Source organism: Festucalex cinctus, chromosome 16, assembly GCF_051991245.1.
Source record: "Festucalex cinctus isolate MCC-2025b chromosome 16, RoL_Fcin_1.0, whole genome shotgun sequence".
Lineage (NCBI taxonomy): Eukaryota > Metazoa > Chordata > Actinopteri > Syngnathiformes > Syngnathidae > Festucalex > Festucalex cinctus.
Window position 1 is genome coordinate 13418503 of NC_135426.1, and position 15418 is coordinate 13433920.

The 15418-nt window shown below is 41.8% G+C and overlaps 2 protein-coding genes across 3 annotated transcripts; one reads left to right on the plus strand and one right to left on the minus strand.

Moving 5' to 3' along the window:
- Positions 1–251: 251 nt before the first annotated feature.
- On the minus strand, positions 252–7383 carry ufsp1 (UFM1-specific peptidase 1). The gene is made up of 2 exons (XM_077501120.1): positions 7163–7383; positions 252–1057 (listed from the first exon to the last, which is right to left on the minus strand). The coding sequence occupies exons 1-2, from the start codon at positions 7257–7259 to the stop codon at positions 450–452; spliced, it is 705 nt and encodes a 234-aa protein (XP_077357246.1). The 5' UTR covers positions 7260–7383; the 3' UTR covers positions 252–449.
- Positions 7149–15268, plus strand: epoa (erythropoietin a). 2 transcript variants are annotated; one of them, XM_077501122.1, is made up of 5 exons: positions 7149–7270; positions 11105–11235; positions 11302–11388; positions 11462–11626; positions 14211–15268. In XM_077501122.1, exons 1-5 carry the CDS (start codon positions 7258–7260, stop codon positions 14361–14363), a joined length of 549 nt encoding a protein of 182 aa, XP_077357248.1. In that variant the 5' UTR covers positions 7149–7257; the 3' UTR covers positions 14364–15268. The 2 variants fall into 2 exon arrangements, with proteins under 2 accessions (XP_077357248.1, XP_077357247.1); XM_077501121.1 differs by lacking the exon at positions 7149–7270 and adding an exon at positions 7471–7631.
- Positions 15269–15418: the final 150 nt, after the last annotated feature.

The window sequence follows — 15418 nt, forward strand, 5'->3', positions numbered from 1 at the left end:
GTCACGTTGTTGGTCAGCATAGGGGACTGTTGAACAACATAGGCAACTACAACTTCCAGAATGCATTACGAAAGCTGACATGAACAAAAAAAAAACAAAGAAGGACTGGAGTGGAGTGCTCCATTTCGCCCAAAACGTATGTAGCAACTAATTTATCTACTTTAAAATTTGCTTGGAAGCGGTTTTTGTATATTTTTTCCCGAAAGGTATTTTCTGTATTATACAGAAGGAAAAAAAAACACAAAACAGTGTTGTGTTTATACTTGTATTCATAGTATATTATGTTTTTTTTCAATGTCAACTGTGCATTTTTATAAACCTTTGGGTTTGATATAAACAACTGAATTGAACAAATCTTTTACAACAAAGTGCAGTACTTGAATGATTAGGCTCCACATTGCTGTTAATCTATACAGAAGACACAATGTTAATTTTCTCGTTCAAATGACTTATCTTCCAATCTGAGGCAAGCAAAGATTATAAAATGAGGACTGATTGAAAGACGCCAAACTTTTCCACACTGCCCATCCTTGCTTTTGTGCCTCTCCCCTCTCCAGCAGACTTCCATAGTAGTGGGGGTCCACGATCAGCAGGTAACTCCCAGCAGTCCCAGTGCACACCCCAAAGATCCCCTTTGATGAGTTGTCCCTGTCTCCGCCCATCATGACAGGACATCCATGCCTCTCAAAGTGCTGATGGAGCTCGTCCGCCGCGACCTGCTCCAGCTCTGCTCCTCCGCTCCTGATGTGCACCAACCTACAGGGAACATCATAAAAATAGGAGAGCACCAGAGAGGCTTCAAATGTCCCAATCCACTCCTTGGAGCCCAGAAATGAGCTCGGCTTGTCCATCATGGACACCAAGGCTTGCTGGATTTCTCGGATGCTTGGTGGAGGTTTATTTTGGACCAGAGTTTTCACATTATATCTCAGCCAGGAAGCCATAGTCTGGATGGTGCGGTAGCCACACCCCCATCCTCTGTCATCTTGACCATCGCAGCCATAATGATAATACTGATACTCCCCTTCGACGAGGCTCGTTTTCAGACGCTCTGCAACTGGGAGCGGCAGACCAATGTGGACGTTCGTCAAAAGAGTTGTCGCCCTCACCATAACATTGACATTTCCAGCGGCGGTTCCACCCCAATCAATCATCTCGCTTCTCGACGTGAGATCGCTTTGGTTCATGTTTTAAAGTAATGAACTGTGGCCGCTTCCGTCTATAATGAGTCGCTTTGCATTGACTTCTGTTTTGGTCCCACCCCATTATTCGTCCGTGTGCTTGCTGTACGCTTCCGGTGGAAATGTGTTCCTACCAATGACGTCAAAACAACATGGGGAGGAGGGTGGGGGCGTTTTTACTGGCGATTATCTTCTATATATATCGTCTTTAATTAAAGCAAAATTTTGAAGAAAATTAGAAGAATTTATATATACATAACGTGAAGACGTGTAATACGAGACCTATATTAACGTGGATTTTTTTTCCACATGGATGCATATTAAAGAAAAATAATAATTATAGAGAATTAACAGGAACTTGGGAAGTATAAAATCAGAAGAGAAACGCGAAATAAAGAGATTGGTACTCAGACCTGCTAACCATTCAGCTTGTGCTGCCTTTTATCCCATAAAATGAAATTACATAACATGAACTGTAACCTAAAATAACAAGACTGTACATAAAAAATAAATACTGTACCTAAAGACAGTTCTTAATACAGTCCACTTGATACAATTTCTCTCTCTCTTTTTTTTAAGTTAGTTTTAATATCCTTGAGGAAGTCTCAAATTACTCCTGATATGGGGTAAATTAAAAGCGCTACGTAAATGAAAAGGAGTTGAGTTAAAGCTGGCCCTGAGAGGAACAATGGTAACATTTATAAAGAATAACATGCTTAACCGTAGCAACTTACCACAAATACACACACAAAACCCTCCAGCTAGCACGACTTTGAAATTAAATTACATTTGATTACAGTACCGCCTGGTACCGCTCTTGTGCAAGGGGTTGCAACTCGCCATGCACTTCTATAGAACTCCAGCAGGGGGAGCAGTGCACCTAGAGGACAGCGTGGCCACCTTGGTTCATCACCAGGCATGGGTTCGCCGGTTTCGCTGCTTTGCTTCCTAAAAAAAATGATCGCAACAAAAGTATACTTTTCTATTGTAATACAAAAAAAGAGGTGCATCACATAATAGTGTTAAATAAGACAGCCATGTGTTTTATGCATTGTACAATACTGCATTTACATCAATCCAATAAATCAATCCAATCAATCAATCAGTATAGCACCTTTCTTACACGGTTTTTCCCCCAGAGTCGCCCCCACCGCCCCCAGCCAGATTCCAGACTGACCACAGAGTGAAGAGCACCACAGCCCTCCAGGCCCAAGGGTCCCCCAAGACGACCCCCCGCCCGCAGGAGAAGATCAGCCATCACTCCCAGTGAGGAGACCCCCATGACACACAGGAGCTAAAAACTAAAAGGTAAACAAACAAAAACAGATAAGAATAAAAGGCTAAAAGCAAAGCTAAAATAAAATATGATAAATAGAGCTGGGAACTAAGAATAGAAATAAAAGACTTTTAAAAATATATATATTAAATGGCAAACGTATGTCCTGTCTGGATAGGGAGCATTTCTCCAAGTCAACAACGGTATTAAATGGTGTAATCCAGATTTAATGGTCATATTAGGTCAGCGTGTCATTCAAACTCATTCAACTCGTTGCTCTCTGAAAGAATGAAATCAATCGGAGCTGCTATTGAGCTGTTCGGCTTGCATGTCATGTAGCTTGACTGACGGAATCGTCACATATATACACACACAGACACAAAAAAAAATTCACTTGTGTATATACTGTAATGTTGGAGCGCAAAACTGAATGGGCATTTATTACAAATCAAATGATACATTCATATAGGTGGAAAGTAATTAATAAAAGTAATTAATAAGATTAATTTTTATTGTTACATTGGGGCTTTGGGCTGTTTTGAATTGGTCATAAGAAGGATGCAAGTCAATCATTGCCACGATTGACTCTACTTGGACATACAAGTGTGGACACGGTTCAGCAAATAGTTTTTTTGTTTGCTATTTGGCGCCGGGATCCAACCATGTTAAATACTGTAGAACTCTATCATGATGTGTACACAGAAATTGAATCTCAGGCACCCTATTTTGTCAACAGCCACTCTGGAGATATGAAGAATACAGATTACAGTGTGTGTTTTTACAAGAGAACTTGAGAAAGGAAAATGTGTGACATTTGACAAACTTCCACCACTAGGAAGTGCAGCTACGCTAATCTGTGTATCGCATAGATGCCAAGGATGTTTGGGCGCCACTAATTACATCATTGTTGTTGCAGAATTACAACATACTGGATCGACGTCAGCTGGTGGTTTCCCGTAAGAGTGACAAATAAATAAACTGCAACATTTTTTTCTGGTGACCATTAAGAGTTGCATGACTAATAATTTTTTTGCTGTCATCACTAATGTGATGAAAGTCAATTAGTCAATGGCGTCAGTGACCCCCAACCTTTTTAGCGAACAGGAGCCTATGTTACATAAAGGCACATTTTGACAGACTGACACAGAGACAGCAAAAAATGGTTAATAGAAAGTGCCTATCGATGGAGTCGACTAGTCTGTTCAACCTGGAGTGACCTAGAGTTGTTCACCACACAGTAAATTCTGTACAGGATTAGAGTGGGACTGAATAGACTCAGTTTTAGAGCAATATTTACACTTGGAAGAGAGTAAAATAAACCATTGAAAAAAATAAAATACAAGTCACTCAAGGGTTGAGGAACAAATTCACAACCTTCAGCTTGGGAGACAGCCGCGTGTCAGCTGGAATCTTCCTAACTCCAAGTCTTTTGAAAACAGTAGGAGGGGCATAGCTCAGGTGAAAGTCGTGAGTTTGTTTTTCAATTTCAATTTAATTCAATTAATTTTTTTTTTTATTTCATTCTTTTAAAAAGAAATGAAAGGGGACAGAAAGAAATGAAACTTATATCTGCCCCTGATCAACTCACAAAAAAATTACATAAAATAAATGACAGTAAGCAGTCAAGACGCTTTCAAGGTAACAATTAAACAAAATGATTCAACAGCTTGTGCGATATAGATTTTTCTCGTGATTGATCTTTTTTTACATTAAAGAAAAATACAAATGGACTGAAATGATTTAGTTTTATAATCCAGAATGTTCCACAAACTGACACCTTGAGTTGAAATACATTATTCATTTTGTTTTCTTCTGTATTTAGGTTAGGAAAAAATATCTGTTACTCTTAATGTATACTCACTTTCCCTTTTGTTGAATTTGATTTGCATGATAATTGGTCAAATTACATGATGGGCTTTATACATTATTTTAAGATGGTTAAACTCCATCAATTCATTGATTTAAAACAATATTGGATTAGTGTGGTCTCTGTATCCACATCCAAACATGACACATAGCACGTTTCTGTAAAAGAAAAATGGGTTTGGTGTCAGTTTTGCAGGCACACCCCACACTTCAATGCAATAGGTTAGGTATGGAACAATCAATGAATTATATAACAATACCAAAGCATTCTTGTTCAATAATTCTTTAACCTTGTGTAAAACAGCTACGGTTTGGGATACCTTAGATTTGACATGTTCTATATGCGCTTTCCATGTTAACTGTTCATCAATAATAATAATAATTAATAATAATAATTAATAATTAATAATAATAATAATAATACCTATAGAAACTACATTTCATTAGTCATTTCTACTTTAAAACCTTGCACAGTCAACATCTATATTTCTACAACTGAAAATCATAAATCTGGTTTTACTAATATTTACAAACAGTCGAAGTTGAACAGTTGAACCACTTCACAATATTAAACTCTTTCTCTATTACTTGTAATACATTATATATATTTTCCCCGACATAAAATAAAGTGGTGTCGTCTGCAAACAAAATACATTTTAACAATTTTGAAATAGTTGTAATATCATTTACATACAGGAGAAAAAGTGCTGGCCCCAGGCCTCGTTCCTCAACCCTTGAGTGACTTTTGTTTTACGTTTTCAATTCTTTATTTTACTCTCTTCCAAGTGTAAATATTACTCTAAAACTGAGTCGATTTGGTCCCACTCTGAACAGAGTCAAATTTACTCGACAGAATTTACTGTGTACTTTTCAAGATGCATTGTGGCGACACTATACAGCGGACAACACATCCTCAATCGTTGACCAACTCTTGCTATATACGTAGCTAGATCAGGCGAGCTTTAGAATACAGCCATAGCCTGAGTGAAATCTTAGTGACCTGGTTCCTGTCCTGGAATTCACCCCCGCCTATAGTCACATGTCATTGACGCGGGATCACAGCAAGGACAGCATATTCTTGTCACGGTGGAGGTATACAAGCCTCAACAAGGAATTCCGGCCCCCAGTCGGTGGCTCCTACCTCGGCTCCGGGGTCCCTAACAGCCCCCTCCACTCGCCCCTCCCCACGCCTCCATCCTTTCATGTCAACTTCCTGTCTTGTGTCGCGCCAGAGGAGTAGACCTCGCTGGCCACGAGCCCACAGACGTGAAATGGAGACGCACACGAACGGCGACAGTGAGCTGACCTCTCTATGTGCTCACGTTCAACCTTGATGAACTTCAATCCAATTAACGCAATGACTGCAGGATGTGTCATGATGACGACGCTCCCTGGCCACCACCCGTTTTACTACACGCACACACTTAAACCCCCCACCCCAATCCCTGTGATCATGAAGCATGGCTCGCAGCACGTACCTTGTCTCCCTCTCAGACATAAGCAAACAGCCCACTGCGAGAGCAAACACTGCAACAATCTGTCAACATTGTCTTTTTAACTTTAACGCAGCGGTGGTTTGAGTTTGAAAGCTGCGATTCTTTGGGTGGAGGCGCACGTGCGTGCTTCCAGTAACAGGGATTCGAAGGATGATCGGGAAATTAGATAGTTACAATTAAACTGCATCAGACTGAGGAGTTGTGACCATCACCACGTGTAGCTGAACAAGGCCAGCAACATATTCGGAACGGCCCTCAAATGTGAGCACTGTGAATCCATATGAATCAAAGGACTTGCGTCACTGAAGTGTATTGCATTACCCGCACACACTCCTCCCCTCCTGCATAGCAGCATCCTATGGGCCGCACAGAGGGAACTTCCAGGAAGGATCAATGCCTTTTAATAACTGTGCTTCCACGGGGTCACGGTAGGGGTGTTTGATATTGGCTTTCTCTTCTGACATGTGTATGTTTACTGTTTCCATGACATGCATAAAGCGAGCAGCCATCCTGTCTGCTGTGTGTGACTGAAGGCCATTTGTGGCATCCGATCACAAGGAAGCTATATCATGTCTCGCCTATTTTAGAAACACTGCCTGCTCGCACTACCGCGGCAGGATTCTTGGAATCCTCTGCTTCTTCCTGTCGTGGAAAATTGGTTTGGATCTTTCATATCTGATGGATGGATTTTAGTTTGTCTGTGGCCTCCAATGCAGCAAACCACAACTGAACACTGAAGAGTTTTATGAAGTTATGTATATAGGAAAACCACTGGTTTCTTTGCTGCAGGGGGTGCATGAACCAAGCGACCAGCTCTGATGTCATCATTGCTCATCGTTTCTTACCGTTCAGCATCATCTTTGTTTCTTAACCAGTTATTCCCATGGGTGATCACAGGATTAATCTGGAATTGGAAAAATGCAATATGTTAAAAAAAAACACATTTTGCTACTCTTGTGAACATAAAGGTACTACAGTAAAATGCATTTGGCGGGTACATAAACAATAGGCTCATATTTGTGACGTCAAATCTCATTGGACCAATTTAAAATGGCCTCCCTCCGACATAAGAGTCATTTGAAAAATAAATTTGGGAGGAAAACACGTAAGCAAATGAAAAGCATGCATCCAAACAATGGATGGGAAGTCTCCGCACCTTTTTAGCGAGCCACTATTTACCTTTTGGGACCCATTCTTTATAAACAGCGAAAGCCTTTCGTTGGGATAACAATGAGAGAAAACATCTTTGGATGCAGTGGGATTGTCACCACGCGGACAATGCGACCGTATCCCCCTGGGCATCAATTATTTAAAAAAAACAAAAAGGATCAGTTTTTAGAAACACCTACCGGAAAAAGTGGCGTGGATCCTCAAAAGGGCCTCGTTTCCAATTAATGGGACGAGGCGCGCGGACGGTGCGAGCGATGAGGACACCGCCATGGACTTCCCCGGTGAGTTTTAGGGACACTTTTATTTTGTCCCGTCACGCGCTGCGGAAAAAAATAAAAAAAAAAATAAAAGACACGCGCGTCCTGGCTCTAGCTGAGACCGTGCAGCTTGCGCCTTTGGGAGTGTGCGGGTGGATGAAGGGGGTGGGGGTGGTGATCCAAATAAAAAGCTTTCGCCAAAGCCAAGCGGTGATGCAAACGCGGTCTGCTGGGGGAGGGAGGGTGTTCTCTTCTTCCACGCCGCGGAGCTTTTTTTTTTGGGAGCGACTTTTCTGGCCGCTGCAGCCTTCATTGACGCGCATTTGCTGGCATGTTGTTGAAAGATGAGGCAGCCGTGTGCGAATGTTGCAGAACACCGGTAGAGGTAAGAGCCTCGTCACGTTGTCTGATCAGGTGCGTCATGTGCTGACAAAGCATGATCCAGCAAGTGTGCGCAAATAGGGAATATTGACATTTGTCGCTGCAGGGTTTGGACACTCATTCATGCTTAAAAACGGGATCACCGTTACAACACAACAACAAATGCTTGCGTGTAGGCCTATGTTTTTTTCTGCAACCGTCATTTTGTAAAATTGTGTGCAATAGCAAAGGTCTACATGCCTCCGCACACTGCAGCAGACGCCCCCAGACATCAGTTTCGATTTGTTCAGCATTCTTAATGTACTACTGGAATACAATGGAACTTTGCCCATGCAGGTTCTCTGAGCATGAAGCTCCCAAGTTGCTGAAGTCAGTTATGATGTACTCTTTGGGGGGAGTGAAATTGCAGCAGATGGCAAACAGAGGTTGTTTGCATTGGTAAACACGGAATATAACGATTATTCCTGGCGGCCTGGACTTTTGAAGAGTTCTTCGAATTTTGCCATGTCCACCGTCAGTATAAGTAATAGTAGAAATAATAATAATAATAAAAAAAAAACTTCACCTGAAGTTGTGGAGCATGCAGAGAAAAATTTCAATGAGTTTCTTGGATGAACAGTTATTTCGGGGGATCTCAACAGGGAGAAAGAAATGGCAATTAGGTAACCAAGCACATCCTGCTGATCAGGGAAGCGCTTCATGTTCATATTAATTGCCTGGAGTCTGATCAGTCGCTGATCATTTTGTAATTTCATTGATTTGATGTGAAAATATTTTAGTGATATAATTCTCCTTGACAAAGTGGTCTCCAAGAAACAAGACTGGTTATGGAGAAATGGAAATAAATGTGTTGCTGTGGGGCAAGGAGATGATCTTGATCCCTTGCAAACCTGGAAGACAGGTTAAGGGTCCATGCGGTCTACGCAATCGCACATCGAGTGAGGCTAGTTACTGCAGTTAAGGACTGATAGGGGAGGCTATGTGCACACACTGAAGTCCTAAGTGACATGATTCCTGAAATGTGTCGACCTCGACACATTCCACCACTGCAAAGTCGATGGAATTCGACGACTTGTGAAAAGCTGCAATCTTTTAAGTAGCGTTAATCCTACAAGCTGCATTGTGCGGTTGGAGTCCCTCAAGGTTCATTCGTGTACCCGTTGCACTTTTTTTTTTTTTTTTTTTTCAAAAAAGGGAACATCTAGGTCCTAAAGTTGCGCCTAATGTGGACACTGGCTGTGCAGATTACAGCAACGTTGTCACGCACACAGGGCGTGCAGAGGTTATGCTCTGGATTCCAACTCGGTCGAGGAGCAAGCGACGTCACGCCTACATGGCATCTCCTACTCAACTCACTCTGCCATGTTGGAGTGGGTGAACCTGCTGCGTCAGAACCTCGCGTGCGCATCCCAGCACCTCTGGGACGCTTGCCGGCGTCCATCCGAAGCCACGTGTGAACGTGCGGCTTCAATTTCAAATAGATTAGTTGGCAGACAAGGCTTGTCCGACATTTTCAACCAACCCCCCCCCCTCAGCGAGGTGATAACGTAGGTCAGCACATTCTCACGTAGGCAACGGCGGAGGTGCAGAGGTCAAAGTTAATCCCCACGGTGGAGTCACACACTTGTGTTTGCAAAGGAGGCTAATGATTTGCGCGCACCTCTGCCAACAGAGTATTCGTTCAAGTGTTGACCCACTGAATGAAATCATCAATCATTAAGAGTGGGCGCCTTCCTTCTGAGTCGCTGGTCAAGGCCTTGCATGCCTCCAACTTTGGGGGGAAAAGTCCCTTTTCTGTTGTCAAGGCTGGATGAGTTTGAATCAAGATTATACGGTATGAGTTAGCAAAAACAAACAATAGATTAAGCTAGCTAGCTAGCTAGCTAGCTAGCTATTTAATGACTGTTACAAATAAAAGTAAGTAGTAAAGTGGAAAACTGATAAGACCTAAACTTGAACAAAACATTTCTGGAAAAAAAATAATAATTAAAACCCTACATTGAAACTAACGATAGTGAAAAATCAGAAACTATTCCCTCTGCGACATCTTGTCATGTATATTCAGAGGTGCACCCAATTATTGCACTTCTGGCTTTTTTCTGCAAGTCTGTACAACTTAATCTCGCCTTCATCTGATGATCTTTTGTATGGTTCCGAACTTCCTTCCTGCGTTACACTGGGGGCGCAGTGAAAGAGTGCATTCAGCCGGCGTGTCCACATGACAACGCAACAGGAGATCTGCTTTCATTTGCCAAGCACACCCGCTGAACTGGCCTCCAATGAACAAAATGCTCCAGCGTGCGCGCATCGTGGGGAGTTTAGAACAAGGCTAAGGTTTGCTGACTTACAAATTGTAGTCTTGTCCAGCTGTGGATAGCGGCGCCAGGTCCGAGTTAGCATGTAGCCCAAGTGGCCGTCAGCTCTGCAACACAAACCGAATGCGTATTACATGATAGCAAAAACTGTGTGGTTCATCGCAATCGGTCTGTTTGGGTTACGCCACATGCTGTGCACAAGCGTCAATCACATGCGAGACACCCTGCACAATTTCATGGCAGCGTACAGCCGAGACCTCTGCCAAGGCTTAAATCAGCTTTATTTGCATCAGAACCAAATTGAATACCTCCATAGACGGCCACTTTATCTGCACTGCAAATCGTCCAAATGCCAAAGCATTTCATGGAAATCAGCTGTTGTTTTAGATTAAGATGTTCCCAACCAAAATTAGCCATTAATACATTTCAAACTTGCCCTGGAAAAAAAAAAAGAAAAAAAAAGCACTTTAATAGTACAGGACTAATAATAGCTGTTCTTCACAGAAGATAAATAATATATGAATGTGAATAGCCTACTATTATAATGTCGTTCTACATGCTGCTACACCACGTGTTTATAAGCACTGCAACATGGTGTTAGCCTTAAGCTAGCAGACTGATAAGCAAAGCTATGTGATTGGCTAAATACACAAAGTGTAATTCTCTGGTTTATGCTTAACTTGACAGTAAACGTCAACTCTTTTTCTTTTTTTGAAGAATTGTTCACTATCTCAAGTCTGTGTTCACAATTCAAAGGAAATAAATCACCCGAATGACGGCTCCTATCGCAAAAACGATCTTAAGTTGGGTAACTGGTACAGTGGTTCTCCACCTGGGTTCAATCAAACCCTAGGGGGCTCGGTGAGTCAGACTAGGGTTCGTGGAGGTCAAGGCACACACCTGACTCAAATGTTTCGTCAAATTGCTAAATTGCTTGGCCAATCCATGCTGCAGGGAATTTGGTACGCTCAGTAGTCGACTCATGACTGTTGTGATGGTACGTCGCGTGATTTCTTTATTATTGTAATTACTTCATACTAGGTCGAGCAGAAAAAAAAATAAAAATTGATGAATGTGCATAGGAAATTGATGTGGTGCAGTAACTCCAACAAGGTTAAGCACTACTTTGCCAGAAGCCACACAACTGGGCGTTTTCTTCCAGGACTACTTGCCTTGCTGTTGATGGTGTTGGAGTGGACCTGCCCAAGCCTACCATCCCCACTGAGGCCCATCTGCGACCTGAGGGTCCTGAACCCTTTCATCAAGGAAGCGCAAGACGCCGAAGTCGCCATGGTGAGGCCTCGGTGATCGCGATATACGGGCCGTGCCATTGCATCAATCCTGCACTTGTCTCCTTAGAAGTCATGCCGGGATGGATGCACCCTGTCCCAGTCCGTCAGTATTCCTCAAACCAGAGTGGACTTCGATGTCTGGGAGAAGAAAAACGTAAGACATTTCGGCCTGGAGTTCTTGCCGATGGCTTGCGTGTACTTAAGCGTGCTGCTTGCGTTTTGGCCAGGCCATGGAGAAAGCCCAGGAAGTGCAGTGCGGCCTGTGGCTTCTGCAGCAGGGCCTCGGCTTGCTGCGCAGCTCCGTCACCAACGCGGCGCTCCACGGCCACATCGACAACTTGGTGAGCAACGTGCTCAGCATCAACAACGTGCTGCGCAGCCTCAATATTCCGGTGAGTCGGCACACGCGTGCACCCCTTTGCATCTCTTAGGATTTCAAAATGGGAGAAAATATGGACTCGTGGCGCCTTGTGTAGCGCCAGATGCTTGTGTTCTTTGACAGATCAACCTGGTATGGCTTCAAAGGGGAAATCATGGCAATAGTATTTTGTTTGTTCCCCCACTAGTTGAACCATCTGATTAACTCATTAGCTCCCAAAAACGTATAAATACGTCATATTTTAAACGTTTTAAGTGTCCCAAAGACGTATTCATATATATTTTTTTGTTTGTAAGTTTTATGCCAGAGCATAGAGAAGGCTTTGATGAAGTCTCTACTGCAGAAAATGGTTGAGTGGCAGCAGAGTATAAGAAATCAACCAGGCCATATTAAAACTAGCTGATTTCCCCACAGTTCTAAGCAGATTTGTGAATAATGATGAAACTTAACTATGTTCTATTGCTAATTGCTGCACAGCGGAAACAGATAGGAATATAATTTTTTTTTTTTTTGCCTGATAAAATAAGAGACTCAAATCTCTTTTTTATAGCAATAGAACATAATATTCCGCGGGCCTTGCAAAATCAGTCAAAATCCAGGAAAATACTTCAGTGAAAATGGCTGGGAGTGAATGAGATAATGAGCGTTTGTGGAATAGGAATGAAGCCATCACATTTGCCATTTGTTAACTGCTGTCAAACTGCCGTCGAGCTCGCATTGCAAATGCCACAGCTCACCTGTTTTCAGAGTAATGGACGAATCTTAATTCTAATTACACAAACAGAATATCAATCAGACTCAATCAGGCCAGTGGGCGAACAAATAACTTTTCATAGGTATGGGTGATAAAGCATACCAGTAGTCGCTTTTTTCATGGATTTAAAATAATTTACACTTTAGGCTGGCTTCACTTCTGTTAGCAGTTTATTCCATTTGCAGCATAACAGCAAAATGCTGCGTCACCGTGTTTCGTTAGTACTCTGAACTCCACTAATTGACCCGGGTCCACAGACCTCAGAGCCCTACTTGGGGCTATAAATTTCTACAAATATTTTATTAGGGCCATGCTTTATTCCGGTTATTAATATACTGTACGAACTATAATGTTGGTGAGCCCTGATCTAAATGGTAAAAATAGGGATTGGAGTGCTCTATGACCTTTCCATTTTTGCCAAACAGTGAGGTTTTTTTTGTGTTCCAAAACAAGGGACAAACTGTTCTCCTTTTCGATGAAATTAGTTTCTGTGCGCTGGGACACAGGCCGCTCTTCAAAGATGCCTCAGTTGGACTAATAGCAGTTTCATTAACGATGCCAGGCTCTTCAAGCTATATGTATACATAATCAAATTTGTTTTTTGTTTTTTTTAAATTTTATTGGGGGGAAATCATTCTTCATCTTCCTCTGACATTTTGATCTAGCGTCCGTATGCTTTGTGGGAAAAGTTTGGGGAAGGCATGACTGCACCCCAAGGAACAAACAAAACAAGGCCTGCTTGGAACGGGTGGAAGAAGCCCTGCAAACACCAAACGCAGAGCGGTACCGGCAACAGTGATCTTGGGCCTAAAAAAAAAAAAAAAAAATGCTCCAGATTTCCCCACACGTCTTCCCAGAAGAGTGGGAGCTGTTTTAGCTGCACAAGAAGGGACATGCTCCATATTTTATGTTTGCCACATGCGCTGTACATGCTCTCTAGTGGGACACGAAAGAATCACACTTTGAATACAGTTCATTTGTATTTAACTTTGAAATATTTCATTCAGTTGGGTAAAAAAAGAAGCTGCTTTTTCTGATTTTTTTCATTTGTTTCTGCTTTTCTGAAATTTTGTGTTTTTGGCGGATTTTTTTTTCTTTTCTGAATTTGTTTCTGTTTTTCCCTAATTATTATTTTTTTAAATCTTTTTTTATGACATGAAGTTTTCAAAACAACAAAAACTAAGTCTTTTTTTTCCAAGTGAATTTCTTTTGTTTTTCTGATTTTTTTTCTTTGTCTATAGAAATAAATCCAAAAATTTGCATAAAACAGGAAAAAAAATATGGCAACTTATAAAAAAGAAAACAAAACAGAAAAAAATATATATAAAAAAAATACATAAACCGGTACATAGAAACAGAAAAATAAGTATTCTGAAAAACAGAGGGAAATATCAGTGGGTGGGGCATTAACAATACAAAAAAAGAAAAGAAAAACAATTGTGAAAAAAATTGAGAGAGAAAAAAAGAAAAACAATCAGGAAAAATTTTCAGAAAAACGGGGAAAATACTGTGAAAAGTACAATAAATAATACAGGAAAAAAAGTATTTATAAAAATTTCAAGTGAATGGCAGACATTTATATACCACTCTTCCACCTTACAAGGCCCTCAAAGCGCTTTAAATTTGATGACTCATTCATCTACTGATGTCACAGCATCAGGAGCAACTGGGGGTTCAGTATCTTGCTCAAGGATACTTCAACATGGTGACAATAGCATGGGCTCGAACACACAACCTCTGGGTCACGACACGACCACTCTTGTGATCTGAATACAATATGCTTCCATTTGTTTTGGAAGATTCATTTACACGCGTCTTCATGTTTTTGGCCTCGCTATTCAAGGAATACACGCCTCCAGCGAGCTCGGCGGGCCTGGAGAGCACATGGCGGGCATCCACGGCGGCCGACTTGCTCCAAGTGCACGTCAACTTCCTGCGAGGAAAAGTGCGCCTCCTTCTCACGGATGCACAGGCCTGTCAGCAAGACGTCAGCTGATCGGCCCGTCTCCCCACTCCAAGCTTTAGCCGCTTTGTGCTGGCAAGGCGTGAGAAAGGCCTCCCCTCTGTTGACCTACTTGCTAGCTGCTAGAAGTGGTGTGGAATTAAGAAGGAAAAAAATGCACAAAGCCACAACCATCCTTTTTTTTCTTAAACTAAGCTATGTGAGGGCAAAGAACAGTCACAGCTGGAGAGAATCGCACCTTGGAATGTCCTTGTGGACATGCGCTGACCAAAATAAGCCTTTTGGAAGAAGCATGGCTCTTGCACTTTGCGTGTCAATGCACTGGTGTTATGTGCCAGTTCGGACTGCACGTGGGTGTGTTTGTCTCTTCTCTGACAGTTTAACCTTTTGAAAGTGAAATACGGAACGGGACCCAGAGAATTGATTACCTACAAAACGTGACTGAGGCCTTTCACACTGTGTCTCGTGGTTGACATTTTTACTCAGTGACCAGGTTGCATATTTTTGTAAACATTGCATAATGACTATTTATACAGATTTTTCTACTTTTTAGCTTTGTATTTGTCAATGTTCATATTTTATGTGGCTCACAGACATGAAGAAAAGCCACTTTTTGCCTTGTGTCGTCGCATTCTTCCAAAGAAAGGATGCAGTGAACGGGGCAGCCAGAGTTCAATCAGGAGGACATGAGAACTTGAAACTGCTCTGTCATTATCTGCCCAACAAACAATCAAGCAGAGTCTGCACAGTGATAGCCTGCTAAAAGAAACAAAAACATCCTGCAAACGAAAGCAGTCTGTGAATCTGCGTCATTTGGTCAAAATGGATGTTGAGCTATTCCAAACTCGTCGACTTTTCTTCCTTGTTTTCCTCATTTTTTATTTTATTTTTTACTTGTTGCGCAAGTGCAAGATGCTTTTTGAGGATGTTTGCACATGTCCCCCTTTCCTGTTTTCACTTTGAGTCCAATCACTGTAAAAGTTGCTATTTAAATACAAAATATTATTCTTGGATAAAGAAATGATAGAAACAAGTGGTCTGTTCTCGTCTTTCCTGCTTACTAGTCAACAGTTTGTATTAGGATAATG

Excerpts from the sequence above, each read along its gene's own strand:
- ufsp1 (XM_077501120.1), bottom strand. The coding sequence starts at position 7,259 with ATGGCGGTGTCCTCATCGCTCGCACCGTCCGCGCGCCTCGTCCCATTA. Across the intron at positions 1,058-7,162 it reads CGCCACTTTTTCCGGTAGGT|TTGCAGAGCGTCTGAAAACG; the intron begins GTTTCTAAAAAC and ends TGCCGCTCCCAG.
- epoa (XM_077501121.1), top strand. The coding sequence starts at position 7,610 with ATGTTGCAGAACACCGGTAGAG. Across the intron at positions 7,632-11,104 it reads GTTGCAGAACACCGGTAGAG|GACTACTTGCCTTGCTGTTG; the intron begins GTAAGAGCCTCG and ends GTTTTCTTCCAG. Across the intron at positions 11,236-11,301 it reads AAGACGCCGAAGTCGCCATG|AAGTCATGCCGGGATGGATG; the intron begins GTGAGGCCTCGG and ends TTGTCTCCTTAG.